The sequence below is a fragment of the Scaptodrosophila lebanonensis genome, unplaced genomic scaffold, assembly GCF_003285725.1.
Source record: "Scaptodrosophila lebanonensis strain 11010-0011.00,11010-0021.00 unplaced genomic scaffold, SlebRS2 tig00001415-arrow-pilon, whole genome shotgun sequence".
Classification (NCBI taxonomy): Eukaryota; Metazoa; Arthropoda; class Insecta; order Diptera; family Drosophilidae; genus Scaptodrosophila; species Scaptodrosophila lebanonensis.
Window position 1 is genome coordinate 1,172,900 of NW_022060742.1, and position 17,760 is coordinate 1,190,659.

The following is a 17,760-nucleotide window of genomic DNA, read 5'->3' on the forward strand; positions in this document are numbered from 1 at the left end:
CTATTAGACCTTTTAGAAAAAGAGGCTAGTAAGAATAAAGGAAGAACTTTTGCGCTTGGAGTTGGCAAGCAGCTCTGTAGCTGAATATTAAAATTTTAATAAAAAAAATATATCTAAAGGAAAGAGTACCAAATTCCTACGGAATAATATTTAAAAAAAAATCCCAATTAGACTATAAACAATAAAGTAAATTAAAGTGACAAAATAAAAATATGGTTGAATATACGACAAGCTCCAGTTGCAAAGCTAAATGCATTTCAAGAAGAGGATTAACGTACTGTACGCAGTGAAATTTCAAAATGTTTAATTTAATCCAAAAATCGGAGTCCTTTGGCCCACAGTGCAGTGAAACGAGTAGAGCGGAATGAAGAAAGAATTCGCACCGGCAAAGAAGTGTGAATCAAAACAAATGGCAATGTGGCAGTCGAGCGGACTGACAATGTGTGGAGCGAGAGAGTCCAAAACCTAAAGAGCCAACTCGTTGATGTACGTGAGCGGAGAGAGACGAACATGGAGAGATCACTGATGACTTTTTGTGAATGAGAAGCAAACTGCAGTGGCATACCAGAACAGAGCGCGGCTGCGAAACGAAAAAATTGAACTGTGTTAAAAAGATCGCTAAGATCTAACATTTGAGAAGCGTTTATCTGCGGCTGATTTTTTCCTCTATACAAATTTGACGTTTTGAAGAAACCATCGCTAACTACGTTTATATGTACAGCTATATACAGATTTCTTGGTAAGATAATATAATTTTTCTTATCATAAGTAATTCCAACATATTTTTAGTCTCCAAATAATTACTGCGGTCTATTTCCAAATTTTCGACTTATTTCAAACAATTGTAAAAATGAGCTTTTCTTAAAAAAACGTATGCGTGTATCTGTAATGTTTTCTTTGTGTAAATTTTTAATAGAAAATATAAGGCTTGGAATCTTTTACCTGACTTCTGATAACTGAATAAGTTGGCAGAGCTTAGGGGACATCTTTAGAGTTAATTGAATGAAGAGAAACCGAACCATGAAGAAAATTATTCGATTCTTGTATGAGCTTGAACTTAGGACCTATTTAGCGACAATTTTTCCAGCTCCCTCAACGAACATATTTTATACTGCCCATCCACCACTCCAAAAAGAAGACCTTAGCTACCCTCAGTTATTCTTATAATTAGTTTCTTCACTTTAATTAATCGCGGATAAAGTCTTTATTTTTTTTTTATTTGGTTTTAAGTGGTTTTTCTGTTTGAACTGAGTATAGATGTTAGACGAAATGAGTATCGATAGATACCCACTGTAATAGTTTAATTGATTTTGTTTCGCTTACAATTTAAATGTTTTCCCAAAAAAGATTGAGATGTAATATAATTTGTTTTCAAATATTCAATGGGCACAAAATGAAGAAAATAATGCTGTTTTCTTTTAGTTTGTTTGATGCACTTGCCTTAAATAATAATAAGTATATAATTATTAATTCCCCAGCTTATGTTCAGTAACGATCTTTGACAAAGCGGGTATTTTTCGATACCAAAATGGGCAACAGTTTTTGGAAGTGTTCTTATCATCTAATTTAGAAATTATTGTCGACTCACCCGCTCTTCTTCGCGTATCATTTCGGCTATGCCGGGTTTGATTTCCATGTCATCAGACGGTGACGGAGTGATATGATGGTGAGGGGGCGGTGGAAGGCGTGGCTCGGAACTCGCCGACGTATTCGTTTGTGCAGCTCCGAGGCCACTCAGTTCCATAGCAGCAGCCATGGCTGCGGCGGGGTTCATCGGAAAACGCGCCTCACTCGCTGGCGATGGAACCAAACTGGATGGCGCAGTGTGGCCAGAGGAGCCGCAGTGTGCGGACGAAGCGGGTGAGATGTTTTGCGAATGATGCTGCGGGTGGTGGTGTTGATGCTGATGTGGATGCTGGTGGTGTTGATGGACAGAGCCGTGATGCGAGAAGGGACCATGCAGGTGGGACTGTTGGGCGGTACTAGAGCCTAACAACGAGCCTGGTGCGGGAGAGCGAGCCGTAGAAGCGTTGCGCGAGAGTAGAGCGGCGGCGGCTGCAGCTGCGGCTGTGGCGGCTGCAGCACTGGGCGCGGGTGTGGTCGCCGGCGAGGGCATTTCCAGGCCATGCACGTCCAGAGCTGCTGCTGCGGAAGACGGAGTGAGACGTCGGGGCGTGCCACTGCCTGGCCCGCTGGTGCCGGCACCCGCAGACTTGGAGCTGCTGACGGTATTTAACGGTGGCGTCATCAGGGAGCAGTCCAGTTGGCGCTCCGTGCGATCGCGTTCCTTTTGCTGCTGGTGCTGCTGTTGGTGTTGTTGTTGCTGTTCCTGTTCCAAACGCTCGGCAGCTATGAGGCTGCTGAGTGGACTGGAGGGCGGATTGAAAATTGTGTCGGCGGAGGGCCAGCGTCGCTTGCGTACGTTGCGCGCTGGCTGCTGGTGGGGTGACATGCGAAACTCTATGTTGCTGGACGCAGTTGCTCCGAAGTCGCCCCATTCATTGCCCAACCGCAGCTTTTTCTCGGGCTGCATGAAGGCGAGCAGCTCCTCAGCCTCGCGCTCGACGCCCGTTGCCGATGCCGAGTCCTTGGGCGAAACCTGTGCCATGCTGGGCGTGTCCACCTCTGCAGCCAAGGACTCCATGTTCGTGACATCTGCTAGGCCGCGTACCTTCAGCATTTCGGCAATGCGCAGGAGGGGCCCGATCTGATCCTGGCTGACGTTTATCTCACCACGATACATGAACTCAACAATGGCCTTCAGATCGGGCCAGTTGACGTCACGCATTATGACAATCGGGTGCTGGCAGGGCGTCTCGGCCAACAGGGTCTGGAAGTAGGGCGAGCAGGCGGATAGCACCATTTTGTGGGCCTTCATCGAGCGGCCATCACAGGCAAGCGTGACGTCAACGAAGCATTCGTTCTGCAACAACTGATCGAATATGGTCGTCATATTGCTCTGATAATTGTTCCAGCGAAGACAGAATTGTTGCGGCAGCGTCGATGATGAGTCCACTGAAGAGCTGCGTCCCAAGCCCCCCTCGCCACCGCCCCCCGTATTGCCTGCATTGGTGTTGTTTGGTGATCCCACCGGCGTTGTTTCAGTTTCCGGTGATCTTCGCTGTTCGGGCGATCTCTGTATATCCGTTTTTTGCCCCCTATCCTTGGCATCCTTTAAATCCTTTGAAGCACCTCCACCCCCACCCCCACTACGCTGACGCTGCGATGCTTGCGTTTGCTCGGCATTCGTTTCGCTCGGCAAATCGGCGCCAAGAGGCGTTTCAACACGAGCTGGCATTTCCGAAGACGCCATTTTTAATGTATGTATGTTCTCGATCGTTCCGTTCTCTGCGGATTTATAGATCCTTACTCAAAAACACGCGCGCACGCGACGTAACGCGAGAGTTTCTCGCTGCTGTATTTTCTCTTTTTTAATTTTAATGTTTCGCGTTCACATTAACATCGCTGGCCTACGAAAACAAATATCCCGCAATTAGTAGAATAGCATTGTTTTTGCCGCACACACACATACACATGCACAACGACAGTTGAATGTCATCTTCACAGATGTTGTTGTTGTTGTGAGAGTCTCTGCTGATCGTGCTTTACTTTATACCTTACGTTCATTACGTAATGCGTTACGTGCAGTCGTAGTCGAAAGTCGAAGTCACAGTCGCAGTCGTTCACAAGGTTCGTCGTTAACAGTTCGGGTTGTGTTGGCAGCCGGTCTGCCAAACAGCCGGCCAACTATCTCTATATGTATGTGTGTGTGTGTGTGAGTGTGAGTGTGTGTTTGTGTGAGCCCCCCTGTATGATTGCTTGTGTATGTGAGTGAATGCGTCTCTGTGTGTGAGTTCTTGCTACGAACAGCCCAAAAGTCTTCTCAGCACGAGCGTCTGAATTAGACTGAAATCGTTTTGCACATTTCGATACGGAAAAACTCAAAACAAACTTAACAGCAACAGCAAACGACAACGGCAACGGCAACAGCCGCCGCAGCCATTGCACACAAAGGCCAGAGTGTGGAAAACTGAAGCACAGAAACAGGCAAAAATCCAACGATGATGGCGACAGTAGCAGCAGTCTCTGTTTCTGTTTCTGTTTGTGTATGTGTGCCGCCGGTATATGCCGTAGTTGTAGTTGGTGCTCTTGTTGTTGCTGTTGTTGCTGTTGTTGTGTTAGTTGCGCTGGAGTCGGTGTCGGGAGTCGTTTGGCGCTTAGCGTCGTTTGGCGAATGCGAATTCGCTGAGTCGACGGTCGCGACGTGGCTGCTGCTGCTGCTGCTACTGTTGTTCTTGCTGCTGCAATAGTGTGCGATGCAGCTGCGTCGCTGCAGTTACATTTTGCGCGTGCCTCCCCGCCCCCAACCCCAGCCGCTGGGCCCCACCATAAACGCACAGTCAAGTCATCGGCAGTCGGCGCTGGAAAGGAGCAGGCGCTTTGATTAGTGCAGGCGGCGCTGCTGCAACAACTTACTTTTGTGTGTGTGCGTGTGTGTGCCTGTGAGTGAGTGCCAGTGCGTGTGTGTGTGCGCGCCGAAAAATTATGCGGAGAGCAGTAGCAGCAGCAGCCATACACGCATATGCAACAGACGACGACGACGACAACGGCAACGGTGACGACTACGAGGCGCGCGATTCAAAATTCCTTTACTCGGGAAAATGTGCTCACTCGCGCTCTCCTCTCCTCTCCCACACTCATACTCATACTCATACTCGCACTCGCACTGGCAATGGCACTTGCACTCACAGAAGGCCGATGCCGCCGACAAACGATTCGCGTGCGCTGCGCACCCCCAAAAATTGCTGCGAAAAGGAACGCACCCACACACACTAACAAACTAGTGCTCCTCAAATATACATATGTACGTATGGATGTGTGTGCGCTTGTGTGTGTGTGTGTATGTTTGTATGGGGCAATGCATTTTCGGCAATGCGTTCTGTTCTGCTGGCAAAAAAGCGCGCATTGCAATGCGTTGAGAGTCGTTAGGAAGGCTTAAGCCGTAAGGCGGGGGATACCTTATGTGCATATGTATTTATGTACGTATTTATGTAAGTAGTGATGTGTATGTGAGTCGGGAAGTTGGCGGAAGTTGATGTGCGGCAGGCGACGTTTGGCGCTGCGAGAGCGCGAATTTATTAGCCTAGGCTGCTTCCTTCCCCTTTTTGGGGGTTTCTTCGCGTTGCACTCCTCAAGTATGGATCATCACAAAACTGAATCTTATTCAAAGATTGTCTGATTAGTCAATTAATGTGTCGTAATGTTGGCATGAACTCTCAACTCAAACTCTCACGTGCCACCAAAAATACTGGAAAAAAAAATAACGCACACACGAACAATAAGAAAGGCGAGCAACACCAACCAACACCAACAACTACAGCAACAGCAACAGCAAAAAGATTGTTCATTAATTAGTTCCGTTGCTGTTCGCTTCCGCAGTTTGTGTGTGTATGCGTGTACGTGCTCTCAATCGCAGTGCCATCGACAGAGGCAGCGACGTTGGCAGAGGCAGCAGCAGCGTTCACTTGCTTGTTCTCCGTACAGTCGTCGTCGTCGTCGCCAGAGCGTCGCCTTTATTGTAAACAAATGCTTAAGCGAAACTCATGTGTAGTCGCCGCCGTTGCCGTCGCTCACCGACAGATAAATTCGCCGCAGTCTTCATCATCGTCGTGGCGCTCTGCACACTCTTGTGTGCGCTTTAGTGCTTTTATTTTAAGAGCTGTAGACGATGCGCCACTTCTCTCCTTTAACTTTTACTGTTTGACTGCTTTGGCAACTTCTCTCTTTTCTGGCACTGTCTTGCTCTTGCAAAGGGGCAGAGACTAAGCCTTTTGGAAAAACCCGGTAATGGTGCCGGTGCACCTGCAGTTTGGCATTTTTCTTGTTGGTGGCTTGTAAGTTTTTTTTTTCGTTTGTTGTTGCTGCCGTTGTTGTTGCTTTTGTTCTCGTTCGTACGTGCGCTTCGTGCGGCTCCTCAGACCGTGAGGGGGCTGTCGCTTGAGACTCGTTAGTCATATCTACATACATATGTATCTATGTATACATACATATCTGTGTGTGTGAGTGTTGCAATGTATGCATGTGTGTGTGGGTGTATGTATTTTAATTATTGTTTTGGACTCTAGTATTTGCATATATTATAAATGTATGTATATATTGTAATATGCATAAAATGAAGCAATAAACCTAGTAATATCAGAGCACAACATTGAGATGAATATTTTACAAAGCTGGCATTGACACGAATGAGACAATGAAGGTGGGAGTGCTGCCCAATTAGACGATGCTGACGGGCAAAATAAAAATGAGGTAGGGCAACACTGATTAGAATCAATTCTGCTTCTTAAGTTCGAGTTTTTCTTAAATTACAAATCATGATCAAATCATCAAGATCGAAATTGCTTCGTCTTCTGATTTAAGCGTTGTTAACATTGCATTTTGCGGACAAACTATTTGCATATGTGAACATAAATTCAAGGGTCGGTGGCTAAATACATTTTTGAAAATCCAGTATACAATACACTGCTGATCTTAGGTTAGACACACGACAGACATTTAAAAAAAAATGGCTCCTTTTTCTTGGGCAATAGAATAGACTCAATGAAATGACTAAGCTACGTGTTGTACTTAACAGAATACTTCTACGAGTTATTAGTGTTCGCAGACAAATAGACAAATATTCGCTTACGCAATTTTTTCATATTAAAAAATAATGTAACATTGTAGAATTGAAATAGAGCTTAGTTATAAGTACATCGATTGTGTCGCTATACAAGTATACTATTATATTAAAAGAAAATGTAACATTGTAGAATTGAAATAGAGCTTAGTTATAAGTACATCGATTGTGTCGCTATATACTACCATATTTGAATACTATAATATAAAAGTATACTATATATATTTGAATAGTCTGCTTAATTCGAAACATAAATGTAACCCAATAAATATATATGCATATACCTAATACTCTGGTGATGAGGCATAAGCCATCGCTTCTACTCCATCAAACGAAGTTTGATGATTTTGCAAAGTTCCGAACTATAAATGAATTTCTGGTCTTGAAGCTTGGCTGGTCAAATTTAAAAATAAATACATTCAGAGAAAAACTATTAAACTTGTAATCTTTTTTTGAAAATGCATTTGAAAACGGGATCATGTTTGATACTTTTGTTAATTAGTAATACTGTTAAATAAATACATTTAAAACAATTAGAAAAACCAATTTTCTCAACAAAAAAAATGTTTAATAAAATAAGGTCTTTCTCCTCAATGAAGTTTTGCGCAAACGATTAGGCAGCATTTTGTTAAGAAGCTGCTTTTCAGCGCGGCTGATTATCCAATGAGTTACAATAAAAGCGGATACTCGATTCGACGGATACGTTTTCGACACCATAAGTAATTCTTGGTGAGCATGAGATGGACGCCTGGAATTAGGAACCGAACCAATTGGAAAGGAACTAGACTTCGGAGGAATATCTTCTGGATAATATCAGATGTGCCTTGAAACTGCATCTCAAAATTTCACAACTTAATTCTCTCATATTATTGCAAACTCAATTATAATCGAGTAGCGTAGAAAGGGTGTATTAGGTTTGTGCAAAGCAAATTCCTCTCCTGGCCCCCTGCCTTCGCCCTTGTATACATATATTCCTAATCAGGCGTGTCCTGACGGACGTCTGTCCGTTTAACTCTCCTAGTCCTTAAGCTAGACGAGTTTATTTCCCCTGCTATACAATTTCGTCAATACTGTTCACATTTCAAAGCTACATTAAGCAAACTTTGCACACTACTTTTGTTTCAAATCGGATGATTCTAAGAAAATATATTAGCGAAACAATTTCATTGCAGTACTACTCCCAGAAATTGCAGGAGGGTGCTAGCTCTTCCTTTTCTTCGTTACATTATTGTTGTTTGGTTCGGACTCCCTCTTTTCCTCTAAGTGCTAAGTGCTATGGACATGATCGGTGTGTATTTGTCCCACTGTGCAGAGGCGAGCTTGCATTTGGCAAATTAGTGCAAACGAATTTTTCGCATTGCATTTTGAGGCGCAACTGAAATGCAATTCGGCCAATGAAAAACGCAACATGCATTTGGAAAGGCCGTGGTCGAGGCTCCAAATGCGCTTATATGAAAATTTATGTATTTAACGGGCGATGGTGACGATGATGGCGATGGTGATGGCGATGGCGATGGTGATGGCGATGGTGACGACGTTGCTGACGACGCTGACGAACCAAACGATGACGATGACGACGATGACGATGACGTTGTGGACATGGACTGTGGAAAGGCTGTGCACCAAGGCGACAGGGAATGGCATTTCCATGGGTTGGAAGATGGCCGCATTTGAACAAACGGCAAAAAGACAAATAGACAACAGAGGACAGGATGCAGGCAGGCTCGCTAGCTCGCTGGCTGCCTTGCTGCCTTGCTGCCTGGCTGGCTGTTCGAGGGGACGTGCTGGAGTGTCACACACATGAGTGAACAAACAAGCAAACAAACAAATAAAACAACTGTCCATCTCAGTGTGTGTGTCTGTCTGTCTCTCTGTCGGTCTGTATGATAGGTTTGAAGTGCATGAAAAGGTGACCAAACGTACGCAAGTGGAGGAATTTTGGAAGGAGCAAGCAGCGCTGAGGAAAACAAAACAGCAAAAAAATAACAAACAAAAAAAAAAAAAGAATGACGCATATTAAAACGCCAAATAGAAGAGTGCAACATTTGCCGGCTCTGACTCCAACTCCAAGTTGGAGACGGGAGCAACGAGTAAGGAGTAAGGCGTATCTCCCAGTTGCACATCCATAACGCACATCTGGGGTTGTAGCGTTACAAGCGTCTAAAGTTGGCTTACGCGGGCACAAAAGCGATGAGCGATGATGCCTCAAATATGCAAAAATGCTTCGCGCAATAAAACGAAACGAAACAAAACTGCGCGTCCTAAGTCCTGAGTCCTAGCACTCACTGGCAGGGGCAATGAAAAAGGACTTACGGGGCAGCGCCGCCGGCAGCAACGAAAAGCCTGCAAAGGCCGCAAAAGGGGTGCAAGTTTAGAATGCAGGTAGAGAGCTGGTCAGGTGGAGGTGGGGGGACTGCGCTAACGCTAACGATGACGATGACGATTGCGTTGAGACCACGCAGGGTAGGCACAAAAGCACACATCCAGACACACATACACTCACACAGATACCAACACCAACTCGCACACACACACACACACACACGTAACTCTTTTTGCCAGGCTTGGCATGGAGTCCTGGAGCCCCGTATTGCCGCATTGGAGTGGGCGAGGGAGAGGGGTGCGCGCCCCAGACACAAACAGATAGACAGGAGTCGCTGATGCTGCTGATGCTGCTGTTGCTGCTGCCACCGCCTTCCCACCCTCCCTGTCCAGGACTGGACATTGATGGACAGTTAACGCGCGGCGGCAAAACGAACGCGAAAACATGCAATGTTGTGTGTCCTGGCAGGCCGTTTTGCTGGCTTACACGACGTAACTGTACTCGACACATGCTGAAGTGTATGGCTGCAACAACGATAGCAACGACAGCAGTTGGCCAGTTTGGTTTGGCTTGGTTTGGTTTGGTTTGGTGGGTCCACTGTCCGCGCCGTCCATTGTCCATTGTCGATTGTACAGCAGCAGCACCCCTAGAAGGTTTTTCGCGTGGCTTGCAACTTGCGCGCCCATATATACACAAATATATATCTAAATCTATACTATATACATATATATATATAGAGAGATGATTGTGTTCGTGTGTGTGTGTGTGTGTGTGTTTGGTTTTTGTAGATTTTGCGTAGGGCGGCGGATGTTTGATTGCGCTGCACCGTTTCCGTTTCCACTTGGCCGCACCACGACTTCGACGACGACGCTGTGCGTTGCCTTCCTTTGGCCGTGCCAGACTCGGACTCGGACTCGGGCTAGGGCTAGGGTTCGGGCTCCAATGCGTGCATTTATGTACAAATGAACGCCTCTGTCCGTCTCTCCTCCATCTCCATCGCCTGCTCCCCATCCCCTCTACTCCATTGCTGCAGATGCATGCACAAATACTTTTTATTACATGTACATGTATGTATTTGTAAGGCCCATCGATGACTGACTGCGACGGACTGACTGCCCCTCCACTCCTCCTCCTTGACCGTCTATGTCTGTTTGCTTTTCGTGTCTGCTCTTGATGGTTGGGGAACGAAATGCAGTTCTCTAATCGCACCAAGATTTTCTATGTACTTTTCTGATCATGGATCGTTTCTAAAACCTAGAGATATATAACAAGTATCAACATTGCGAATTGGTCTTGTAAATACTACATATATACGAGTATATGCAAACATTTTGGTGTAGCACGAAAGCATCAAATCATTTCAAAGTATTTTAATTTTAAGATACACACGAGTGTGGCGATGATTTTAGGCTTTAATGTGAGGTTCCATCTAGAACTCTGCTTGTAACTCGGCTATCGACGTGGCCCCACTCTTTTATTTCAATTCCGTTCGTGAAAACCCCCGATTAGTTGAGGGAAAGCAAAAATGAAGAATATGTAACACGATCTTCTATAAAGTAAAAGAGCGGTTTTTTGTTGATTGCACACATCATTTCCAATTACTTGTATTAAGCCTGTCAGCTGCCACAATGAAAGCTAAGCTAAGCTTCAGAGCAGACTTCTACTTTATGGATGATTAAGATAGTTTTAGATAAACTAATATTGCTGCTTTTATATTTTGCCTATAATTAATTTGTTGCAAGAGCAATAGTTACAGGGCTTCAAGTTATATATCTTCCAATCTTGTAAATCAGCTTCCTTTTGTACGTACCATTATACTATATTAAGGCATTCATTTTGGTCAAAAATCAAATCAGCATTCAATTCAAATATATATGTAGTTTATACTAAACATATACCATATACTTTTATCTGTTTACAAACAAAGGATCTAGAAAGATGAAGTGATCAAGGAAAAAAGGGAGATGAAAAGACGATGAAGGTATGAAATGGAAATAAATTTAGTATGTATTTTAATATGTTAGGATGTTTGCACATCTAATTTCTTAAAATGGTGAAGAATAAGTGAATGTTTTTTTACAAGTGTTTTTAGTAGTACTTTCAATAGAATTCAGTTCCTGTGGAGTTCCAGGAGTTCTAGATAAAAATTTCCCTCGAATAAATATTAGGAGATTTCGTAAACTTAAATTGATTTATCACTTCTCTTATAGAGTACTTATTGTTATTAAGATAATTTTTTTTTCTGTTTAATCAAAGCATTGAAGCCGTGCATTCAGATTTTAAGATTAATGAAATAAATTATTGTACATTTAAAAAGGAAAAAAGAAAAAGTATTCGTTTCGACAATGTTGCAGAAAAAATGAATGATAAATGTATTTTGGTACTGATGGGTAATTTTTAAACATTGCCTTAGAATAAATTTTTTGCTCACCCAAGTCCAAGACAGTTTATTTCCGTGCCATTGTCACTTTTATGATTATAAAGAAACCGCGGCAGGCGACTGCTAATTGTCGCTCAGTCAGTGGAGCTGAAGTTCCTACAAAAGTCTTAATGCACGACGTCTGAGCGACAGACTAATTAAAACATTCACAATGACTGCAAAATATACGTAGATATCAAAAAGCAAAGCATCTTTGAATGCGCCAAATAACAATTCAGACCTCTTGATATTCATTTCGGTTAGGGTTGGGGTTGGCCGGCTCGAGGGTGGAGGGGCGCGGGGTCTCGGGAGCTGGGGGTTGCAGGAGTTCTATTTAGATTGGAGACGGAATCGTTTATAATTGCGCTTTGGCTTTGACAAAGCGCTTACGTCAAGAGCCGAAATAAACAAACAAAGAGTATGAAAACCCGCAAAGTTATCTGGGGGTGATTAAAAGCCTGTTTGTATTATGGAATGGCAAAGACTTGACAGACTATACATTCGTATGTTTAAAGCGTCAGTACTAGGCATAAATATGGCTGTCCCAATCAGTGATCTGCGGAAAGTAGGCCAGATTTGTTTATCGGAAATTAGTCGGCAAATCATTACCACACTTTCGCATTTTTTCGCCAGTAAAATCTTTTTTGTTGTCAGAAAAAGTAACATATCTGGAGCTCTTGACCCCAAGGTGTTTGTATGGACAGGTCTATTTATCTAACGCCAGTTTTAGAGATGAAAAAATTTGGCTCAGTTCTGAAATAGCTTTGATTTTTCCCCTTGGGTTCGATTTGATCCACACATTAAAGTCATTCTGTTGTTAGACTTGTGCTAGGCTCCATTGAATAGAGCCTTGTAGAGACCATTGGCCTATTGCACTTATTATTATTATTAAGATTATTTCCAAAAAGACCTATAATACTCATGAGACTAATTTAAAGTGTGGCTTCGAGTGAATGAATACTTGATCGTAGCTTTGTCAGAGTGCTTAGCCGACTGTGGTTACCAACAACCCAACAAATATACAAATTTGTATCCCTTTATTATTTTAGTATAATATTGGATGCATTTAATGGAACAGACTCTGTTAAGTCAGGAATGAGCTATTACAAGCATTAGGTGCATTGGTCATGAGCTTAAAATAATGAGGAAGATGACTCCAATTGCGACGCAGTTCCCAAAATTTCTTTCGGAAATGTTGTTTTATTGGCCATACGTTTTACATAGAAATGAAATAAATCTTTGGCATAAACAATTTTATGTATGTAATAAAGTTAAAGATAAATTGAAACAAAAGGAACAGTATTGTGAAGATACAAGTAAAGATACGAAGTGGCATTTCTTCTTTAAGTTGCACCTGTAAAGCTGCTATTTTGACTGATTTATAAAGAAATATGTACAAAAATAACTTGAATCACACCAGTTTGCAATGCAGTTTATCAATAAAGCAGAAGAAAGTTATTTTATTCGATGAAAAAACTTGATGACTTAACTGAACTAAGACCGTTTCTAGCGCTGCTTTGTTTTAACCAGCCTCATTTTTGTTTTGTAGAGGGAGTTGCATGGCAAGGGGACATATTCAAGTAACTAATTGGCATTTAATTATGGGTATTGCTCAATAAACTCGATTCGGCTGCGCGCAATAAACCTGCCACAGAAATGGTGTGGGTTTGGGGCTCTTGTGTGGAGCGACTTGCCACATTGTCGGCGCGCTGACAAAAAAGTGCAACAGCAATTGATTGGACAACAAAAAAAGAACGAGAACAAATTGAAAAAGTGCGGCAGCCTGTTGCAGCAAACAAAATGCACTCAGACAGAGATACAGATACATATAGTATATACAGATATGTATACATACATATAGTACATATATATTCGTACATACCTACAGAGTCAGAGGCGCGTACTCGAACAGGCGTGACGACATGTTGTTGCAGCCGAAAAAATACGAGCCGCGAATCCATTGTGTTCAACATCCCGTACACACGCACACACGCACACCAGCTACCGTGTCAAGGTCATTGGCAACATCAACAATAATGGCTGGGGCTGGAGCAGGAGCGGCTGGGGCTGGGACAGGGGCATGGGCAGGGGCAGGAGGGGCAGCGACCGCAGCTACTGCAACAGCAATTGGCAGCAAATGCGTTGGCAGGCAACCCAACATTGGGGGCTCACGATTCAACGATTCAACGATTCAACGATTCACCGATTCACTTCCCACATTTGGCGAATTATGCGCATGCAACTGTTCAACGCGTTCGGGGTGCAACAGTTGGTAGCAGCAGCTGAAGCGCCACACCTAACCATCACTGCACTCCAGTCCACATCACACCACACCATCATGGGGTGGGGCTTCCCCAATAAAAAATCACAACGCATTTTTTGTCGACGTGCGCGCTGCCTCCGTCCTTGAACGCGCGATGCTGCACTTTATTGCAGTGCCTACGATTATCCCGGCTCCATATCAATGTCCGCGGCCATGGGATGGCCGGGCAGAAGGTCATTCCATTCCATTCCTGTCAGCGACAGCATGTTGCATCCAGGCTAGCATGCTGCCACGTGCCACGCCACCCCTCACTCCACTTATCTCTTGCTTTCGATCTAGAGGTGGGCATCGACCCGGTTTTCGATCGTACCCGATTCTTGATTGCAATTAAAAATTGCACCAAAACACGCGCACACGAATATAAATCTGGTAGAGAACAGCTTAAAATCGTGACGAACTACGGGTTTTAAACAAAATTATATTCGATTATCTATAAATTTCTTGTCCTGGGTCCTGTTGCGCTGCATTTGCGACGTGCGTGTCGTATCGGAGCTCAAAAAGCCGACCCATGTCCATCACTAGCTGCGCTCCTGCATCGCATTTTTTCTATGCGCGCTCGAGAATATGACGCGATTTTTTGCCTCTGTGTGTGTGTGTGTGTGTGTGTGATGGGGCAGGGTCTGGGTGTGTGTTGCATCAACACGGCGGCACGGCTCCGCCAAATGCATTCAACGTGGCCAACACGATTATTAGGGATTTCAATTGACGCGTATTGGCCGCACTGCACTTGGCCCCCATCCCAGTCCGTCCACCCATAACCCCCTCCCGGGCTGCCATTTCACATCACTTGTTTGCGGTTAGCTGCATTTTTTTCACGGTTTCCTCTCACCCTCCCTCCATCTCTCCCTCCCTGTGTTTTTTGTTTTTTCCTGTTGTTCCTGCAGGATTTCTGGTTGGGTGCTAGGGGTTTGCGGGCACCGCATTTTTATTTTCGCACGCGCGTCATTTTTGCATGAATTTCCACAGTAGGCGGTGCGCCCCTGTTGGTCATTTGAATTGTTGCACTTTTTATGCCGCGTGTTGAAGTGTGAAAATGCAGCGCAAAAATTCACAATAACAACAAAAGCACAACAAAACAGCAACAAACAACCAACAACAACTGAAACGGTGAATGAGCGCGCAGGACGCATGTTTATGGTTTTTGGGTTAGGCTGTGGCTTTTGAACAATGAATGCATTGGCTTTGACTTTACTGCCATTTGATGCATTTTCCTATCAGCGTGTTGGTGTGTGTGTGTCTGTGTGTGTGTGCAGTGGCCACATTATTGCTGTGGCAACAATGAAAGCCAATTGACCGCATGCTTGTGGTTCACCTCCACTTTTATTTTTACCCTTTCGGCGCGGCATAATGAATTTGTCACTATTTTTGTAGGCCATGCCATCGTTGCGACTAGATGGGCAGGATGTAACCAAAATTTGAAAAAATAGTTAACTGCAACAACACTGCCTCTGTCGATTCGCAGCGTTTGAGTTTCAAGTAGGTTTTTAGTGTTAAATATTATGACTTGCTATTTAAAGGATAACCCGGATAAGTATTTGAATTTATTATAGTACAGATAATGAATTGAATAAGGTACGAACTGGCAAAGGTTTGCACTTGTATATATATATATATATGTCTAACAATAATGTAGCCAACAAATCATAACCACATATTCAAAACGTTAATCACTATCTTTGTTTAAAAGAAATCTTTAGCTACTACTTAAATCAATCTAAAATTTAGTTGAAGAATTTTTCTTAATTTCTTAATTTGTCTTAATTACAATGTACTGGAAAAATTATCGGCTCGAATTGAAGCGACATCTATTACAGCCATGATGCGACTCTTTTGTGGCACTTTCGAAGCTGAAACTATAGTAGAAAATCAGAGCTTTCATGTGGGATGCTTTTACTAAATCACTGATGTTTATTTCTTTCCAAAGTTCTTTTTCAAAGTTGCTCTTAACTTTATCTATTGATTATCCATCTATTAAAGCCAATGTCGATATAAGCTAATAGAAAAGCACATCGAATCGATTATATTCATCATATTTTAATTATATAATCTTTGTCTTTAAGTTTTGATTGAGTTCCTTGACTGTATATACAAGGAGCGTTCCAAAGTAAACAGGGCTTTTTGAATCTAGCGCCGCCTGGTGGCGCTATCTATATGTCGATCTTTTATCTTTATCGATTGTCCAGTGAGAGTTTCATGACATTTCATCGATTGGAAGTGAAGTTATTGCGTTTTAAGTGTCAGTGAGCTTCGAACAAAGAGCCAACATTAAATTTTGTTTTAAAAAACTTTTACCGAAACGTTTCAATTGATGGAACAAGTTTACGGCGATGATTGCCTATCCCGTAGCAGTGTGCACGAGTGGTTTCAACGTTTTTAAAGTGGTCGTGAGGACATAAATGACGATCAACATGTGGGCCAATCAAAATTCGTGATCACCGAAAATTCCAACGAAACTGTGCGTGAATTCATCAAAAATCAGCCGAAATCATCATTGAAATTGATGGAACTGGAATTGAACATCTCCAAAACATCGAACATTAGGGATTACGAAAGGTGTGGGCACGGTTTGTTTCGCACAAATTGACTGACGAGCAAAAATTGTACTCATCGATCGACGCTTGTGATCGATTATTTGAGCAAAAATCACATTTTAACCATTAACCACTCGCCGTATTTTTACGGAAAAATGCATTTGCCCATGAAAGGAAAGCGTTATGCAGACGTAGAGGCCATTCAAAAGGCTATTCAAAAGACTATTTTGAATAAAATAAATTGATTTTGCCGAAAAAACCATTTGTTCTGTTTTTTTTTTTTTTTTTTAAAGTCATGTTTACTTTGGAACTTACCTTGTATATTATATACTACGGCTATAGTAATACGGGTTAATAAATGACCCCAAATTAATAACTGTGGAGACGAAGAGGAAGCGAAATTAATTCGCCATTTCGCCCTCACCTGTCTCGACACCATCATCCTCAATTAGTTGAGCCTTTTATGAGGATAAGTCAGTGTTACCGATGGGCCTCTAGGAAATGTAGAAATCATTATTGCTGGACTTAGCAGATCCAGGTTTTTTATTTGAGAACAAATGAACTATGGGTTAGCCATCACAATGTCTTGTACATTTGCTTTAAGAACCTTTAAAGCTTCTCTTTCGTCATATATTGGTTGTTCAAAGTATTTGGCTTTTACTATCAATTTATTCAAATGTTGATCAAGTTATGAAACTATGAATGTTTGGGATTGGTCGAATCATCTAATATGTCCATGTCAGGGATTGTAATGCTTATTTAATTTAGGTTCAAAAATATGTCCATCTGGCTCAGTAATGTGATTCGTCTCAAAACGACCACAATAACTAAATTGTGTAAATTCTTAAGGAGCATGGATCTATGGAAAACATTAATTTTTAATGCCGCACTACTCAGCAACACCACTCTACTTATACTATCGGAGCTGATCATGATTCCTTTGCATCCTGCCAGCCGAGGCGTCCTAAGCGATGGGAAGGATTTTGGATCAATTGACTCACTCGACACCTTACGAGCTAATCTCATTCTCAACCCTTAAATAAGGTGGAAGCCGAAAAATTGTTTTACCGGCGGAATTGTTTTTTAAAGTAGCAGTCACTCACGAAATCGAGCCACTAGCAATGTTTCCTTAAATACATATAAATTGGATAGTTGTTACCGGCAATAGTTCTTCTAATATCGTTGGTCATCCATGACATGAACAAAATTAAAAGCAGGAAATTAGTCGCCTTCACACAGTTATACTCCGGATATTAAAACCTGGACTCCAAACTGTTTTCTGTTCATAATCCCAAAGAATATCAGAGTCACATTTGATTCCAATAAACTGAGTCCTCTGAACCGCAAACATTCGAAGCCAAATACTTCATTTAACACGTTGTTGGCACAGAACAGTCCATACATCTTTTTTCTGCAACCTCTTTTATTGGTCGATTGATCAATTTTTATAGTCGTTTTGGCCGTTTTATGATGTTTCCAAAATCA

At 42.8% G+C, this 17,760-nt stretch overlaps 1 protein-coding gene across 1 annotated transcript in view; it reads right to left on the minus strand.

Annotated features, from left to right (window-relative positions):
- The window catches only part of LOC115632638 (protein bric-a-brac 1), a 62,594-nt gene extending 59,281 nt beyond the window's left edge, over positions 1-3,313 (minus strand). Inside the window, exons 1-3 of the mRNA XM_030529868.1 lie at positions 2,325-3,313; positions 2,081-2,222; positions 1,589-1,882 (exon numbers count right to left, since the gene is read on the minus strand). Coding sequence (XP_030385728.1) covers positions 1,589-1,882; positions 2,081-2,222; positions 2,325-3,313 — 1,425 coding nt within the window. The remainder of the gene's footprint in view (positions 1-1,588; positions 1,883-2,080; positions 2,223-2,324) is intronic.
- Between the last annotated feature and the right edge of the window lie 14,447 nt (positions 3,314-17,760).